Source organism: Danio rerio, chromosome 12 (genome assembly GCF_049306965.1).
Source record: "Danio rerio strain Tuebingen ecotype United States chromosome 12, GRCz12tu, whole genome shotgun sequence".
In the NCBI taxonomy this organism is placed as follows: Eukaryota; Metazoa; Chordata; class Actinopteri; order Cypriniformes; family Danionidae; genus Danio; species Danio rerio.
Genome location: NC_133187.1, coordinates 19,709,710 through 19,727,812, shown reverse-complemented (window position 1 = coordinate 19,727,812; position 18,103 = coordinate 19,709,710). Strand labels below are relative to the sequence as shown.

General features: G+C 39.1%; 1 protein-coding gene across 8 annotated transcripts in view; it reads right to left on the bottom strand.

The window, feature by feature from the left end:
• Positions 1-229: 229 nt before the first annotated feature.
• trrap (transformation/transcription domain-associated protein) overlaps positions 230-18,103 on the bottom strand; it is a 178,777-nt gene continuing 160,903 nt past the window's right edge. For 6 of the 8 annotated variants that reach the window (XM_073917658.1, XM_073917660.1, XM_009306682.5 and 3 more), the window contains 6 exons: positions 12,008-12,233; positions 10,465-10,682; positions 7,056-7,240; positions 4,564-4,767; positions 1,575-1,769; positions 230-1,476 (listed from right to left, as the gene is read on the bottom strand). In XM_073917658.1, the coding sequence (XP_073773759.1) occupies positions 1,192-1,476; positions 1,575-1,769; positions 4,564-4,767; positions 7,056-7,240; positions 10,465-10,682; positions 12,008-12,233 (1,313 nt within the window). In that variant the 3' untranslated portion in view covers positions 230-1,191. 8 annotated transcript variants of the gene reach the window in all.

Here is an 18,103-nt window from a genome sequence, read left to right as displayed (position 1 = left end):
AAAAGGAAAAGCAGATCGAGATCTGACCTGACCCAAACAACTGCATGGCGTGCTTTCACTCAGGTCCTCTCCTGTACTTCAGACAATCAGTGAGAGACAAGGTTGTTCTTCCCGAAGGAGTCCTTCAATCAACCACCCACAAAGACACACGTTACACTTAATCATGCGGTCGGTTATAAATCCACACACAGCACAGCTAGGGTGCAGTTCTTCACAGGAAAAAAAAACATTTCTTTTTTCTTGAAAAAGAGCATTTTATTAAAACAAAATGCATATTTACATTGCAGAGGTAACTATTCATATATTGGCACAATATTCTGTACCTTTACAAAACAGGGGAATGTATACAAAAATGCCTTTAGGTGTACCAGTGGGATACAAATGCTTTGGGACACTCCTAAAAACACAAAGCTCAAAATCCTTGAGCGGTAACAACATAAATAAATCATCCGCGCTATGATTAACTAAAAATGTCCTAAGTAGAGAGCTCCCCCAGTCTTAAGGCTCATGGGTTTTTGCCTTTCCAGAGTATTTTGCAAAACAAATCTATGTTTAATGTTTGACAGTAACACACGACGGCTTTAAATTGCACAAACTGTAGAAAAGTACACAGCAATTAAGGGATGCAATGTCGTTTTCACACGGTGTACAAGTAAAAAATGCCCACAGATATCTTTAAATAATGACATACTGACAAATAATAACATGCTGCACATTGTTAAGTGTTGATTCATGTAAATTGGACTACTAAATCTAAAAGGCTGCCATCAGTCACAGAGAAATGGCGTAAAAGGAGAGCTTGATGGGGATTGCATAAAATCTGCTATATCTGCTGCGCCCTCTTCCAGTGTGAAACAGTGGTTGTGGGAACAGTGTTTTCCTAAAGGTACCGTCACATTTCTTAGCTGACAATCCCGACAATATCAACAAAAGAACTTACCTAAGCTCATCAGTTTAACAATAGCATCTGTCCGACCAAACAAAGCCGCTTTTAATTGCTGCATGTGTATCGCTAAAGATCTTAAGCATTATCCTGTTCTTTTTTTATATATAAATTACAGCCTGCACATTATTTTTAGAAACCTAGATATTTTCTTTAAAAAAAAAAAAAGAAAACGTGTGGGAAAAACTCATTGACGTTCACTTTCACAGTATTGCATTGCTCTAAAGTCTGTCTCTTTACAAACCTGTCTACAACCAAGGATGCCAGGCAGGGTCCATACGGCAAAGGTTGTCCAGGCTGTTGGCAGCTGCTACTAGTGTGTTTACTTTACTCTCGCCTCCCTCAAACTGCGCTAAGTTGTGTAGGCGGGTCATGATGGCCGTCACTGCTTTCTGGACCAGAGACACCAGCTGCTGGCTGTCCATGTTCTCGGGTTGTCCAGCTGGGGACAGAGGCATGGAGGTGTCCTCCTGCGTCTTCTTATGCCAAGCGATGATCTCATCTCGCAGCACTGCTTTCAAAATGCCATCGACCTGATTGAAGAGAGACACAAATTGAGAGTGGGTCAAGAGCCTTGGAGACAAAGCGTGTAGCCTCATTTGTCATGATTCTTGCTCGCTGTAAAGTGTACCTTGAAGTTTGGCTGAGCAAAGCAGCGTGCTACTGCTATCATTGAAGCTGTAAGGGGTCCAGATACGCCAATGGTGGTAAGGAACTCGGAGATGTTGGGTGTTAGCCTGAAGGGAACTGGCCGGTTGGCGTCCAGATCACCAGTAGCATCATTAATATCGAAGCGGAAGTATGAAACATTGAGTTTTCCAGTGTCCTGTTAGGGAAAATGACAAATCAGGATGATGAGGTGCAGGCAAATTTCGGTAACACTTTATGTTAATGGTCCGATTGAGTATTAGCAAAGACTATAAAATACACAAGACATGTCACTCGTATACCTTTGAATGGGCAAAAGTGTAACTGTCAATACGGCAAATGAAGCCCCGCCTTTTAGTACAGGAGCCAATCAGCGATTGATATATGGCTAATAAAGCCCGCCTTCTAGTAAAGGAGCCAATCAGCGATTACTATAAAATGACAATTCTCCAGGAGAGAGGCTTAAACCAGATGTGAGTTTCTGCAGATTTTGTGTGACATGAACATTTAGAAATGTATTAGTTATTCATAATTTGAAATGTAATGGCAAGCAGTTTTAGAGAATTTGATGTTTCCACATACAAACAGAATACGTGAGCATACTGCCTGAGAGGCATTTCAAAGATGGCTGCTGAGTGAAATGACTAGCCTTAAAGGGGCTTTGGTATTAGTAGACTGTCTGCTTAATATCTGTTGATACTGCTCCTTCAAGAAACTTTGCAAGTACATGTTAACTTACACTAACCCTAACCTCAACCTAACAGTCTACTTATAATCTAAAGAGAATTAGTTGGCATGTAGATGCAATATAACTTAAATTCAACAAACAGACCATCAAAATAAAGTGTCACCCCAATTTCATTACATACATGTTAAACGAACAAAAGATACATTTAAACAGAGCTTAAATACCTTATTTTCAGGGTGAAACTAGCAAAAGTTATGGCCATTCAGCCTGGGGCATGCATATTAATGATCCCGTGGGCAACATAACATTTGTTCCAATTGGCCTGTTTTTCACTGGGATTTTACACTCATGGGATTTACATGAAAACAATCCTGTTTGAGGCTCATGGCATGTCATTTCCATGTACTTATTATTCAGCCATGGCTAGAAATATCCAGATTTTTACTCTATGGCACTTTTAAATAATTAAATTCAGCATCAGAGAAATTACAATTTTTCAGAGAGCAAATATTAGGTGGCACCAACAGGGTTTTTGCAGATTTCACCAAGTTAAATTTAAGACTTAAGACATTTTTAAGTCCATTATGAAGGAAATTTTAGACTTATTCAGAGCTAAATGTCAAGGATTTTTTTTTCGGATATCCCAGATGGTAAAGATTTTTACTTTCCCTATTAACAATTGTTGTAATTAAATAAAATAATAATAATATTCATTTATTAATTTTCTTGTCGGCTTAGTCCCTTTATTAATCCGTGGTCACCACAGCAGAATGAACCGCCAACTTATCCAGCAAGTTTTTTATGCAGCGGATGCCCTTACAGCAGCAACCCATCTCTGGGAAACATCCAAACACACACACATTCAATACGGGCAATTTAGCCTATTCAACTCACTTGTACCGCATGTCTTTGAACTGTAGGGGAAACCGGAGCATCCGGAGGAAACCCACGCAAAGGCAGGGAGAACATGCTCCACACAGAAACACCAACTGAGTCGAGGTTCGAACCAGCGACTCAGCGACCTTTTTGCTGTGAGGCGACAGCACTACCTACTGCGCCATTGCCTCACATAATAATAATAGTTTAATAATAAAAATATAGGTGAGGTCAGTATCCTCAGCAGCAAATAAAGTGAGAACTTTTAAGCAAATGTAACTGTAAGAAAAGTAATTAAATACTATTTTAATTAAAAAGTCAAAAGATTGGGATTGTTGGTAATTGTATACTGTAGGTTTTAATGGCCAGATTGAGTATACATATACCAAGGAAAATTATGACCTGTTAAAAAACTTGAAACAAACAACACAATATTTCAGTAGTCTTTTTAAGACTTAAAATTTAGCTTTAAGATTTAAGTCTTCTTTAAAGACCCTGCAGATACCCTGCCCAAGCTATTGGCGTCTATCCAAGAAAACAAAGCAAAATCAAATTTAGGTAAGAAGCTTTTTTTTTTGCTCATGTGGGACCAACATAAGACAACAGCTAATCTATAGCACTCTGGAAATACTGGATAGCGATGTAGACATCAGACCACAAAAATGTGTGGATGTATTGATCCTACACCCACTGTGGTCTGTGTCAGCATTTCAGCATATGAACAAATATAATTCTCCATCTGCCTTCTGATGCCCTTGATGTAGAGCGTTGTCATCACGATTCAAGTGTTTAACAGATAACATGCTCAAGAGATCTAACAATATATAACCGTGTGAATTGATGATTTAATAATGATAAAATGTCACTCAAAATATCTACAAACAATAGGAACGTTTTAAAAGACGACTCCAGCTCAGTTTTTAGACCATGCACACTTAATATCTCAAGTCAAAGGAGTGCCATTCTAGAAGTGATAAGGGTGTGTGTGTGTGTGTGTGTGTTATTAAGAGAGAGAGAGGGAGAGACAAAGACAGCACATCTCTGCTTGTCCGCTCTGCCTGCCGTTGTGAATCTCCCAGTGCCTAATGAGATCTGTAGAGTGGAACCGGCAGCAAGGGGGCTTACTATATCCACTTAGCCAACAATTCCTCTGCCTGTCAGATAATGGCAGATTACAATCGTAGGATGAGGTGATTGTTTGTGGATCATTTTTAATAAAAGACTTTCAAATTTACTCTACGGAGCAGTACTTGCACAAAACTGTACATCAAAGAACAAACAATCATAAGAGAAGCTGTAAAGTGGCTGGCAAAAACTGATCCACCAAATATCCTTGGACTTATTGGACGTGTGTATGATTTGAGGAATGAGAGTTAGTGTCAGGTACGAGATCAGTTTCTTGATATACCTGTGCGATCTGCAGCATCTCTGGATTGAGGCGGTTCAGATGCAGCATGAACTCCGCTAGGCCAATTAGAGCAAGCTGGATGGTGAACATTTTGCGGAAGGTCCAATAGTCTGTGGCATTGGGGAAAGTGTGCAGCGCCCATTCCTTTAACATGCTGCGTGGAACCATGTTACCCTGAACCTCCTTCAGAATGTCACGCAGGACCTTAAAACACAGAAAAATGGTTAAAAAAGAAGAAAGAATAAATAATCATTGAACATTTTACGAGATAGGAGGAACAATTAATAAAAATAATTTTCTCCCAAAAAGTATCACTCTCATTTCCCCCCAAATTCTCAGTTTAGATAATGCCTCCACATTATAATGCATCTATATAAAATAAAAAAATTGGCAAAAAATCTTTACATATTAAATCTGACCCAGTACACTATGAATAACACTAAACCCGCCCTAGAGTCTTCTTCTTCACAAATGTACATAACAGATCTACAATAAAAAAAGGTCTTCCCAGTCATTGACTAAAATTGTCTGATTTATAATTTTCTGGTGTAAAAATAAAACCAGATCAAAAAACTGGCCATTCATACCTAAAGTGCAGGCCAAACTGACCTGCTTTATAAAACCTGAATTTATGTGCTGTTGATGTTTAACTTTGTATGTTGCTAGCAAACACTGTTCACTCATTAAATTAGAGGTTATCATATAAAGTCACAAGGATTAAAATGACATTCGTGGATGTTAAAGATATTAGAAGCACTGAATGCCATGAGTGATAGAGAATCTGATAGAAATAAGTCGTGAATCCTGAGTCTGCACAACATCTGACAGCTTTCAAAACATAATGCACAATCATATTTAGATGTTTAGCCTACTAGTAAATGTTCTAATTTATCTAATGCACAAATGTCAAACTCAGTTCCTGTAGGGCCACAGCTCCATCCTGGCTGGTTCTTAATTCCAAGAACAAAGAGAATGGACTCGTGTTCTTGTAAAGAGCGTTCTTGCCAAGTTACCTTGGATGAATAAACTCGAGAGGCTGTGAGAACAGAAAATGCATCCAGTGAAAAATGAGATGCTGCGTTCCTCCCTGTTTCTTCCTGATGGTCGCATGACCTTCACGGGTTTTAATTGCAAAATGATTTAAATATTACAGCATTCATACAACAATTTTATTGTTTTTCACCTTTTTTCCAATATATACTATGCATAAAGAGCTTACAAATAAACTTTGTACAATACAAATAAAACTTTAATAAAACTTAAAAGTTTAATACAAATTTTAATGCGTCTATGCCTTTATAAAGATTTTCGTGTCGATGTTTACTTTAACAGTTTCATTTAGGGAATCTCCTGAGTTTTATCTCAACTTTAATAATAAATCTATATAAAATGCTGCGGTTTGACTACTGAGACTTCCCTAGCTGCATCGATGCATCCTCGATATCAAGAACACATCCGGGAACTTTCACGCATCCTCTGTTAATGCAGTCTAGGGTATTGGAACCAAACTTTAGCAGGTAATGATGACGTTACACGAGAACTCATGGACGCAAGAACACTGAAGAACCCATTTTTAGAAACAGCCCCTGTTTAGCTTTAACCCTAATTAAAAACACCTGATCAAACTAATTGAGTCATTCAGGCTTGTTTTAAACCTTCTGTTAAGTGTTTTGTAGCAGGGTTGAAACTAAACTGTGCAGGGCTGCGACCCTCCAGGAACTGAGTGTGACACTCCAGCTCTAATGCATCGGTTTAAAATTATTTTTTGATTACCTGAAGTTGATTGGTTTTGTTCTCTTATTAAAATGATAAACCTAAACAAATTAATAATTAGGTTGAAGCTGTGTGCTTGAATCTGCCATCACGTCATACTGCACATCAGTGTGGTTTATTATTGTTCAATTATTTCTATCAGCATGTATATAGGTTATTTCTATAGGTAAAGGTTATCTTCATATATAATTAATATATAAGACACTGCATTATAACATTACACTACTTAAATATGTATTTCCTTTCTTCTAATTCCTGTTATCAATGCAGACATGTTTAGCTTAGGTGATCCTACCGTAAAAGGCCTCAAACATAAAATAACAAGATACAAATATAGTTGATGACTAGATATAATAATTTTATGAAACTTCCTTGTTAAAAGGTTAATTTACCCTAGTTTGGGGTGAACTGCCACTTCAACACAGTGGCATAATATAGTAAAATATTTATAAACAGCAAAAAAATGATATTTTAAGTGTATAGTTATAGTTCCACATCGATTTATTTTGGGTCAACATGAAGGAATTAACTTAACTCATAAGTTTTAACAATTTTAGGTGGATTGAACATAAACAATTAAGTTGTTGCAAAAAAAAAGCCTTAGGAATTGTGTTGTTCCAGCTCATTTTAATTAAATACTTTGAACAAACAAAACACATCCTTTTTTGAGTGTACTCATCTTATGACCCTTGTAAAACAGTCATCATTATATGGTATACCTGATGGCTGGCCTGTGTTCCTCTCGCCTGAACAGTGGCAAGCCGGTCATAATAGCGGGAAATGGGGTTGTCGTGCTCAATGCCCTTCTTAGCACAGCGCTGCTTGTAGATTTCCACCAGAGACAGAGACGATGGATTGTCCTCTACTAACCGCATTTGAGGAGACACCGCCACCACCCTTGGGACTGAGAAGAGAACAGATTTTAGGAGGATGTACTTCACTGGTATATGATGCAATTCAAAATCCCACCGGCTATAAACTTTCAGCAGCTATTCTTAAATAGCATCTAATGGATTCTACTTGGCTTTGAAAAAGCACTGTTAACCTGAAAGACAACCTAAAATACCTCTAAATGTTTTCACAGAGTTGTTTATACAATCGCTCCATTAACAGAGTCATATCCTTTTTAAACAAGACAAATTGAGAGCCTGAAAACTGAGAGCCTGAAAAAAAACAAGGCTCTGTGGAGTAAGAAGAAAAGCATGTCACACGACCACTGGGAACATCCATACACATCGAATAAATAATTTTAGTAAGAGGCATTAATGCATGATAAAAAGAGAATTTGCATATTAAGCAGCCTGGCGTTCTTTAACCTAAATATTTAATGATTATTAATTCCACTGCAGCATAAACTCAAACTGTTATCTTTGCAGTTTAGAAGAGGACAAAAAACAAGCCATGATTTTTCATTTAAAGCTTAAAGGTGGCACTGTTGACCTCTGACCTTTAATGTGTCTATCACAGGAAATACAATTTGGATCTTCCTCCCCCAGCCTCCACAGGGAGAAGAGCAACCTCATTTTTATTCATTCTGCTCCAGTCCCCTCTCTTTCTTCGACTGTTACCACTGCACAGCTTTTTGGTACTTTTCACCTCAATCTTGCTTCACTCTCTATTCCTCTATTCTCCATCTCCCCCAATCTGTCTCAGAGCAACTAGGCCATTGAGTCCAGCATTGAGAGCAAATGGACAGCATTCAAATGGGGCAGATCAGAATGCATGCATGCAGCAGTTCAAATTAGGCCTAGCTAGAGGATAGAGTTTATTGTAAAATTGATGTATTTTTAAAGGGGTCATTTACAAAATACAGTATAAATTCAGTGTCACAAGAAAGTGTCTGTTTAAAATACTTTATTTATACCGTATTCATTATACACTTCCTTTTGGGTAGTAGTAAACATGTGCTGTTTTCTTTTACATCTCTTTAAAAGGCCATGAAACTGCCCTCTTTTGGTTAAAGTCTACCTCAAAATGTTTTTAAAAAATGCTCCAAGATGGGCGTGGAGCGCTATGAGCAGAGGGAGGAGTGGGGGTGGCCAGCAGAGCAGGGGATAAGGAGGGGAACGAACACCTGTTGTCAGTTGGCTCAAAAATGAGACACAAACCATAAGGAGACCATGATTTTATAGTTTCCATGCAATGCAAAGAAATAACCAGTAAGTAAATGTCATGCTACATTTGTTATTCGTAATTTCATATACTCATAACCACAATTTGTTATTTTATTATAAAAAATAACCATGTTTATATAAACACTATAAATGAGGAGGACTTCTTTCCTCCTTAATCCCCAGGTCTGAATGCAGACACAGTGGATAGCAGTGCTGCAGGTATTTTGCCCTGTATATTTCAACCATTAACCCTTCCGGTAATTCAGGGGATTTTAAACATAGGCAAACATGGCAGCATGGATATAGGTGATGTGTCTGAATGGTAACAAACTCAACTAATAAAAGACAGTGTTCGCCATTCTCCAATTCTTGTACAGATCTACAGACGAAAATGCTTGCTGCAAACCAACAGCTTTGCTGCATGGGCCCTGACAGCATCGCATGGAAAACCTTGCAACTAACCCAGTGGATTGTGGGAACAAACACATACGACCCGTGCCGTGCATGGACGTGGTCTCACCCAGTCATTGGGTCTCACAGCAAAGCAGGTCTGCCTTGCCTTCAGAAAGCATGTGCTCTCATGAATAATAAACCCAGCTATGGATAATAATGAGATACTGACGCATCATCACTCCACTAGCAGATTTGCGCTACGTCACCGATATTGATCCTGTCACAAAAATTATTTTAAACCCGAAAGCTGACAAAAGCTCAAAATTATCGAGTTTTCCCCACAATTAAAGCTGACAAGTGCTAATGTTGTCTAAACGGATGCTTAACGCGCACAAATCTGTTCTCAAAAAAAGTACTCCAGGGCTGTTGCTCTCCACCCCATTCATAGAATATGGTTGTCCCTTTATAGCTTGTGCCTCAGATACTAAAAAACAAATAAAACATCTTCATGTGTTTAAAGTCCACATGAACATTTAAGCACACAGACACAAATCACATACTAAAATCCTGCTGTCGAAAGGCAGTTTTCATTTACATCAAATATCAAATACACAATCTTATGTCAAAAGTAATAAAACATATTCTAATTGTTGGTTATTTCTGTGCATGTGAAGATTTGAGGAAGAATGAGCTCATGTACAAGTATGTAATTTAATGTGTGTAGTTATACAGAGCACTTATCGTGTTTGGTCATACACCCAAAGCGCTTCACAATCATGAGAGGGGGTCTCTCCACACCACCACTAGTGTGCAGCATCCACTTGGATAACGTGACGGCAGCCACAAAACAAAGGTCTCAGTCCGCTCTCCACACACCAGCTATTGGAGTAGAGAGACAGTGATCCAGCCAATTTAGTAGATGGGTATGACAGGGAAGCCAAAATTAAAAATCGGCCCTGATACCAGTTTTAAACCCATACTATTTTAAACCCATAAACAGTATAGTGTCCTTTTCACTTTTACTGGGGCATTAGGACTCACACATGCCACAGTTTAAGCGTCTACTGCTGGTCTCACACAAACCACTTCCAATAGCAACCTAGTATTCCCATGTGGTCACCCATCCAGGTACTGACCAGGCTCAGCCCTGCTTAGCTTTAGTGAGTAACAGGTCTGCAGGGTGATATGGCTGTGGCTATGCTATTAGTATACTAGATCAGCATCCCCTGGTCATGATGACAACCTACTACTAACACAACTTACTCTTAAGTGATAATTATTTTACCTCAGCATAACGTTATGTGCACCTTGAAGAAAATTCAAAGGACTAAAATTAAAATGTTCCGAAATACACTTTAGAGTAACTTTATGTAAATTTGCCTGGTTATTTTTGTCCAAACAACAACATTCTGCACAAAAAGCTTAAGTGTACAAAGCAGAATGTATTTGATTTATTCTAATGTTTATTTTATTTTGATTTAGTATTTATTTAATAAATGTAAAAAACATTGTTCATTCAGCTAAAAGGTCATGTTTAAACCACTGACATAAATAGCTCCTGTCAGTGCCATTTTGGGAAGAATGGAAGATTTGTGGATGATCCATGCTGTTGCTGAATTACCTGTGAAAAAGAGGTGCCTCTTGGTGGTCTCTTTTCTCTTCTCCAGGCAGGGGTTGAGTAGCCGCAAGAGTTGCAGCACACGCTCTTCTCTGCGGGACTCTGTCAAACATGCGTCATTCATCACCAAGTACGGATAGATCTTGCCGTTGTGCCCGCGGATGTAGAGGCGTCGAGCAGCTGTGTTGTGCTTTTGAACAATCTCCACCCTGGGCATGAACCTTAGGGGGTAAAGTAAGAGGGTGTGAGAGAGCGAATGATGGCTACGTGATGAACAAATTACTGAAAATTAGGGTCTCAGCTGGAGTCTAGCTTACAACTCCAAAGGCAGGATTTAAAAAAAAAAAAAAACTTTCAATCAAAAACCCCTTGCGTGAAGTTAAACATTTGAAATATTTAAGTTGGGTTGCAATGATGACTAATCAACTAATTTGTCCAGCCTAGGGGGGCTGACCAAATTAATAAAATTATCTTAAGGCAGAAAAACACTGAGCGGATTGTTGGCCAATGGGTACCATCGAGCCATTGGTAGGCTTTTGCCAGGCTTTTTTTTTTCTTTGCGTTTCATACATTTTCTCTAATCAACATTACCTTGGGTGTTTGTCTCATTTGTAGTTGAAATTCAGCTAATTACATTTGAAGAGTTCAGATATAAAAACCTTTAAGTGCCATATGAAATTTCCATCAAAAATTTAAAAAACAATTCTCAGCCTCCTTTGTTTATGTTGAGATATTTCAATTTAAAGATCAGGAAAATGACTTATTTTTTGCCATAAAGTGATCTTACTAAACATATACATAGGAGCTTGATAAAACTGCTCATTTTAGAGGAAAATTTTAGATGGCATTTAGAGGTTCAATTGGACTAGCAAATAGAACTACAAAGAACTACAACACCACAACAACAAAGATGAATTTAAATGAGCACAAGAGGATAGTGTTACATAGACATAGAAAAAAAAGACCTGTGTAAAAATATAAGTCCAAGAACAGTGAATATAAGTCTTTTTAAGGCTTAAAATTTAGATTAAGATCCCTGGGAAACCCTGCCATTTAATGTTCACTCACAGCTTTTGGGTAGAAAAGGGGAAAAACAGCCAACGTGAAGCGACAACACAATCTGTTTATATCACCACTAGATTCTTTGATCTCGGCTTAGTGTGACCAGGGCTTTAAGCAATTTTTACTTCACCAATATTGCTATTTTATATCTATCTTCTGTATATGCATTTAACAAAGACAGACAATAAATGTATGCAATTGTATAGTATGACCAACTCATTACTTTTGTGTAATTAATAATGGTTAAAAAAATCATGTTTTATAATATTGCAATATTATATCAAATCTAATTCATCTTTCGACCCTAGTCTATAACAAATTTTAAGCAAAACATAAATAAAACATTTATGAACGAAGTACATCAGGTAAGGAAAGAACGCCATTATTCATGGCTTCCCTACGACAGATCGACTAGTCAGTTATTGGCTGACCTGATGATCAGTCGAGCAGCACAACCCCTTCCCTAGCGTGTATTGATTGTTACCTGGCAATCTTGATGTAATAGTGTGTGGGTTTGGGCATGAGGAACTCTCCCGGGATCTCCACTTCAGCAGTCTGAGCCGAGAAGTTGCTAAGGAAACGACACTTCTCCTCTATAAGGAAGAACTTGGGCAGCTGCTTTGTCTTGGCCTCCAGGATCTTGATCCACTTCTTCAACTTTGAAATAAGATTGTGCAGCTTCATGGAGCCGGGAACGCTGAAGTCAAAATCTGTGTATGGAAAGAGTTATGAGGTACAGTGAAACAGAAGAGCTTTAAACAAACAAAAGACGATGAAATAAAAACAGTCTGATGCAAAAACTTGATGTGTGAAAGAGGCAGACGTGGCGGAAAACTGACAGTGTGTGTGAAAGAGACTGAGAAAGGAGAAGACGTTATCTTTGGATCAGGGAAACAGAAGTGGTGCACTTCCTCCCAGGTTTCCCTTGCGACGTGAAGGTGCTGATAACATCAAAGTTCATGAGAGGGGGAAAAAAAGGATTAACTGCTCAATGCAACTTCTAAATGACATTGCGCATTAAGTTGGAGAGCAGACACTAAAGGTATGGTCGGAATGCAAGCCACGTTCCCAATTTTAGAGACAACCTCCGGGCCAGAACGTCTTCATCAAATAGGCTAAAAGCTGCTCCACTTTCATACTTCTGTTGTGCCACATTAATAAAAGCACAGAGCGCAGATACAGAAAAGGCTCTGCGTTTAATCTTAGACATTTAAGAGGGAAAAAAAAACCTCTTGGTGTAATTAAAGCTTTGGCAGAAGAGGCTTTAATTCAAAAGAAGCATCTTGCATTGAGCTGCCACTCATGTCAAAGTCAGTGAGATGTGGCTGCCACACATAATGAAAGCCCATTTAAGAAACGCTCACTGCTTGCGTGACACTCGCAATATCGTCAATGTCCCGTGTGACACTTTGATTAGCAGTGAACCGCCGTGAGCAACGTGGCTGCCACACCCTGCATAAGATGATGTCTTATGAAATCAGACACGCTCTGTAATCTCCCACTCTTTCTGAGAGACTGTTTAGGTGCTTAATGACCAGAGAGCATTAGGAAAAAGCTTTGACTTGAAAAGCCCGGCTACGCGCAGCAGTAGCCCTGGCGTAATCAATTTAGAAAAAAATGAACAGACAATCCCCTGCAGCGGCGGTGCCCCGAAGCGAGGGCTTTTTAAGATAACGGCGCCTCCTGGGCAGCGCAGGTTCTTTTCTGATAAATGCAGCAGCGAGTATGGATGGGGAGCTCCGTGCGCTCAGTTGCAGCCGTCTAAATGACCCAGGATCAGCTCAACTCTAAAGGGATTTGAGATCCCCACTGCTGCAGAAAACAAAGTCTCTGCTCTCTGACCTGTGAATGAGATACACCGAAGGCGGAAGTTTTCTGCACCTAATAATGCTCGGGTGGTGGAGGTGGCCAAGCGCTAAAAATACACCCCCCCATCGGCCGTCTGCCCGCACCGCTCGCTGTGCAGCAGTCTCCGGTGAATTCTCTACTTTAAATTCCATCACTGAAATGCCTGAGTGAACACAGTGTACAGCACAACAGGAGCCCTGAAACAGCCTCGGCCCTGCAGACACGCTCCCGCTTTGGATCAATGCAGACGGCAGCGCTTGAGAACTGCATAACCCCAGCACGGTAAAACACACGTTTCGGAAAATACTCAAACCCCTATTCTACACTGCGGTACTATCACTGGTGTTATACAGTACTTTGTAAAAATGCTAAGAAACGACATTATGGCTCACATCATTTTCAATCAATATTTTTTTCAATAAAGGTGTGTAATACTGAAGTACTGCTATCATTTTATTTGATTTGGATTTGAAGCTTTTTGATGATGTTTATAAATTGGCAATTATCAGAAAAGTAAAACAAAGATAGTTTGAGGATTTGTGACAGGTTTAAAAGTTAGCAGGACCACAGAAACAAATAGTGATAAAATTATTATTGATAAAACAGAAATGATCATAATGCTGTTCACAATACCTTTAGAATGTAATAATTAGGGGTCGATCACACTGAACGCATTGGGCGCCTCTCACTGCCTTTTTTGTTGACGAGAAAAAAAGAAGCTCTGTGTGCTTTTTACGTCACTAGGCAAGGACTGCATTAGCTGCGTATTGTTTGAGAGTGTTGTTGTTGACAATAATATAATTTAAAAATTTTATAATATTGTGATATTCAAGATTTGTGATTCATACAGCACCGCATAATTTAAAAACAGCGACCACTAGTCTCTCCACCATCTTCAAAAGTCTCCCTAGTTGTCTTGACAACACAAACACTGCAGTCGCCTCAACGGAAAACCTGCCTCTACTTTCATTTGATTGGAGAATGAAACAGCAACTGACATGATGCTCTTTTTCAACTCAGAGTTTATTTTTTTCAACTGCGAGCGCACGGTGCACAACAGCAAAAAAGCGAGGCACAGCAGACGGTTAAAACACGAGGCGCGGAGGGTGAAAAAAAAAAGGGACGCAAAATGCTTGTGGCCATTTGTAAATCATTTTAAAAAGGCGCCTCTCATTGCAAAAAATACTGTGATCGGCCTCATAGGTCTTCAAACATGGTAAGATTTTAACGTCCAATAAAACTAAAAAGTGAACTAATAATTTGGTATCACTTTATTTTGATGGTGCCTTTAACACATTTTGTTGATTTGATTTTGTTACATTGAAATTATATGGTAACTGATTCTCAGAGTTTTAGTAGACAGTAAGGTCGAGTTAGGATTACTCTACGCTGACATGAAGTTGCAAAGTTTCTTATAGTCATTGGAATGTCTGCTGGTGGAGCAGTGTCAGCAGACATTAAGTAAACAATCTACTTAGGCCCAGCTTACACTGTCAGGTTTTGATGCCCAATTCCGATTTGTTGCCTATATATGATTTTTTGCACCTGACCGTTTACACAGTCTTTAATTGTGACCTATATGCGATTCATGCGTTTACACTTGCCATACAATTTACAACATCGCACATGCGCAAAGGTGAGCTCTAGCATCTGCGCCACACTAGCCATGTTGGAAGAAATTGTCTTTCTTTTAGCTCTGCGAAAAGTTCGCCCAACTTTAAAATGATTTTGAGGCGGATGAGGAGGGAAAGCGTCGTCCGCAGCTTGCGCCTATTGTTTATATATGGTTTCCTTCACCATTCAGAGGAATTTGTGGATACGAGAGATCTCGGGTCTTTTGGAAGCAAATTGTGGCGACTGACCATTTTCCTCCTTGTTTTCTCTGTTGTAGTTGTTTACCGCGTCGGCGTCTCCATACACGATCTTACTTCTACATCATTAAAGGGCCATGAAACCCCCTCGTTTCAGCAGGGTGTTTTCACACCTCTTCTTTGGAAAAAGTCAGAAAAGTGGGCGTGTCCAGCTCTGTTTAGGGGGGAGTGTCGGAGGAACTAAAGTGGGAGGGTGTGGGAGTGTCGATTTGGGCACGCGCGAGTTTCAGAGTCAAAATACACACACACACACACATACATACAGGTAATGTGATGGTGTTTAACCTACATGGACATCTGTAGTCGAATTAGTAGCCAAATTATTAAATGGTGGACTTTAACTGCAGTTTGGCTCTTTCATTCAGGGAATTCATTCATGCCCCTCGCGACACACGAGATATTTGATTCGAGGAGCTGCTCTAAGCGTGTATTTTTCATGCAATGTTTTATACCGCACGGCGAATGAGAGAAAAAAACCCTCTGCATTTCCCAGAAACTTAGATGCACACAGCAGGTAGTGTCAGAAAGCCGCGCGTGTTATTCCGGTCACTAAATGCGGTAAAAACCCTACACGAGGTTAAAGTTTGGTTGTGGTGCTAACGTGTTTACAATAGTTTGTTAGATACGAACAAACTGAATAAACAAAGAGCACTGGTCGCTCACTTACCAAATCTGTAGAGACAGGACAATCACCAGCAACTACAGCCGCGTCTTTATGAAGAGAATACTACAAACGATTCCAGATCCCAGCGTTTGCAGATGAGAACAGCTCTCAGGTAAACAATAATCCTCCTTAGATACGTAAGTTATTGTTGTCGCGCGTCGCGTACACTGTAATCCACACGTGAGTCTGAGCTCTCACAGAGAGAAAATGAAAACGAAACTTAACTGCAGCAAACTATAAAAGCAACACTTCACGCTTGTTTTGCCAACACAACGTGGCGTCTCTGTCCTGAAAACACGGTGATAGTAATGAATATTAATGAAGTTGCACAATAGAGCGCGTTGATTGGTTTGAAGCAAGCTTTACTCATGCATTAATGCAGCACACTGTAAGACGTAATAAGACTCACTCTGGCACAGACGTCCAGTCTGCACGCTGGAATACACACTATTATGTCATGACCGTGACGCAGCTTCAAAAATTCGTTTCAAACAGGAAGTACGAATTTGCTTGAAATAACGCAAAAACAACCAATTTACACTTTTTAGTGAAATATAGGTGTCCTAATAGTGTTTTTAGCAGTGTGGGACACATATACGACTGTCAACAGCTCAAAAAATGTGTTTTGGTGTTTCGTGACCCTTTAAACTGCGAAGAAGTACCACAATGTCGCAAGTTTAATGACATACAAAATGGAATGCCTCAATAAATCTGATCTGCCTGCTTACATGATAGTCGCGTTGTCACTTATGCGATTTATATCTGATTTATTTCCACATATGAAGGAGGCCTGAAACTGATTATGCAAATTAATATGCAAATGTATTCATTTTATTTGTGTTTACACAGTCATAGAACCGATCTGATCTGCGTCACATATGAACCAAAAATTTGAATTGAGTCACATTTAACTGGCAGTGTAAACAGGTCCTAATACTCTATTGAGAATTAGTTGGTATGTAGATGCAATGTAACTTTTGGGCGTACTCACACTATATACAAAGTTGCCTTGAACCGGGCCGAAGCACGCTTGTCCCCACTCCCGTCTTCCCCAACGGCCCGCTTACATTACATTTGGGCCTGAGCACGCTTACGTTATCGATGATGCGCTGTTCAGTAAGCGCATTCGCTCATCAAAGTGGAGATCGCTTAGGTTAGGCCACTTTTGACGCTTATAAACAATCAAAAAGTCCTTGTGCTGCAGAAATTAGGAGGTTTGTTAAAGGTGCAGCTGACATGCAGTGAGGGGTTTGCGTCTTTAATAATCTACGACAGTTTGCATTTATTAAACAGTAAGACTGATTGATAAATCCACATGAAACAATCCCGGAAAAGTCACGTTTTCAGTTTCGAGCTCAGGCAAGCTTTGCACTACAAGCGACTAAGTGAACCGCACTCTGGCACACCTCTTCTAACCGGGCCAGGCCCGGCCAAGTGAACAGTGCCTGAGCCCTATTCAGAGCACTCTCAAGCACAAGTTCGGATAGCATAGTGTGAGTAGGCCCTTAGTCAATGAAATGTGGAGAAGGGACCATGAAATTAAAGTAATACCATTTTTTTTATTATTTATTTTATTACAGGGCCTAAACTTTTTGACAACCCTCAATAACTACATTAATCGTATTTTCAATGTTTTTATTTTTGTTTCTCATTGCCTAACTTTCAAGAAAAAAAATCTTAGATGAATGGATTTGTTAACTTAATTTTTTCTTAAGTTTCTTTGAATAGTGAATTAATTTATTTAATTGATTGAAAGGCAGACACTGACAGTCAATCCAGCACTCTTGTTTTCACACACATTCCCATTTTCTCTCATCCTCATAGGACTATTGACTATAAGGGCTTTTGACGATAGACACATTCTGGTCTCCCCATTACTAAAATACTATAGTTTAAAAAAGTTCAAATAGACATAGGTTACTAATTACTAATAATTGATATTTATCATTAATTACATTTCCTGCTTTTTAATTTTTTTTTGGAAACTGGTAATTGAAATTGAAGATATTTCCCATTGAACAGTCTCCTAACGCAAGGGTTTTCTGCCACTCACACTTTAAAAACTTGCATGGAGTACGTCTCTCAAACTGTTCATTTTTATTTTCGACAAACCAGTTTTTACGAGAAAAAACATAAAGATGACCATTTTCATTCACAAGCTTGTATTTGGCAGTGAACTTAATTCAACCCCCAAGCA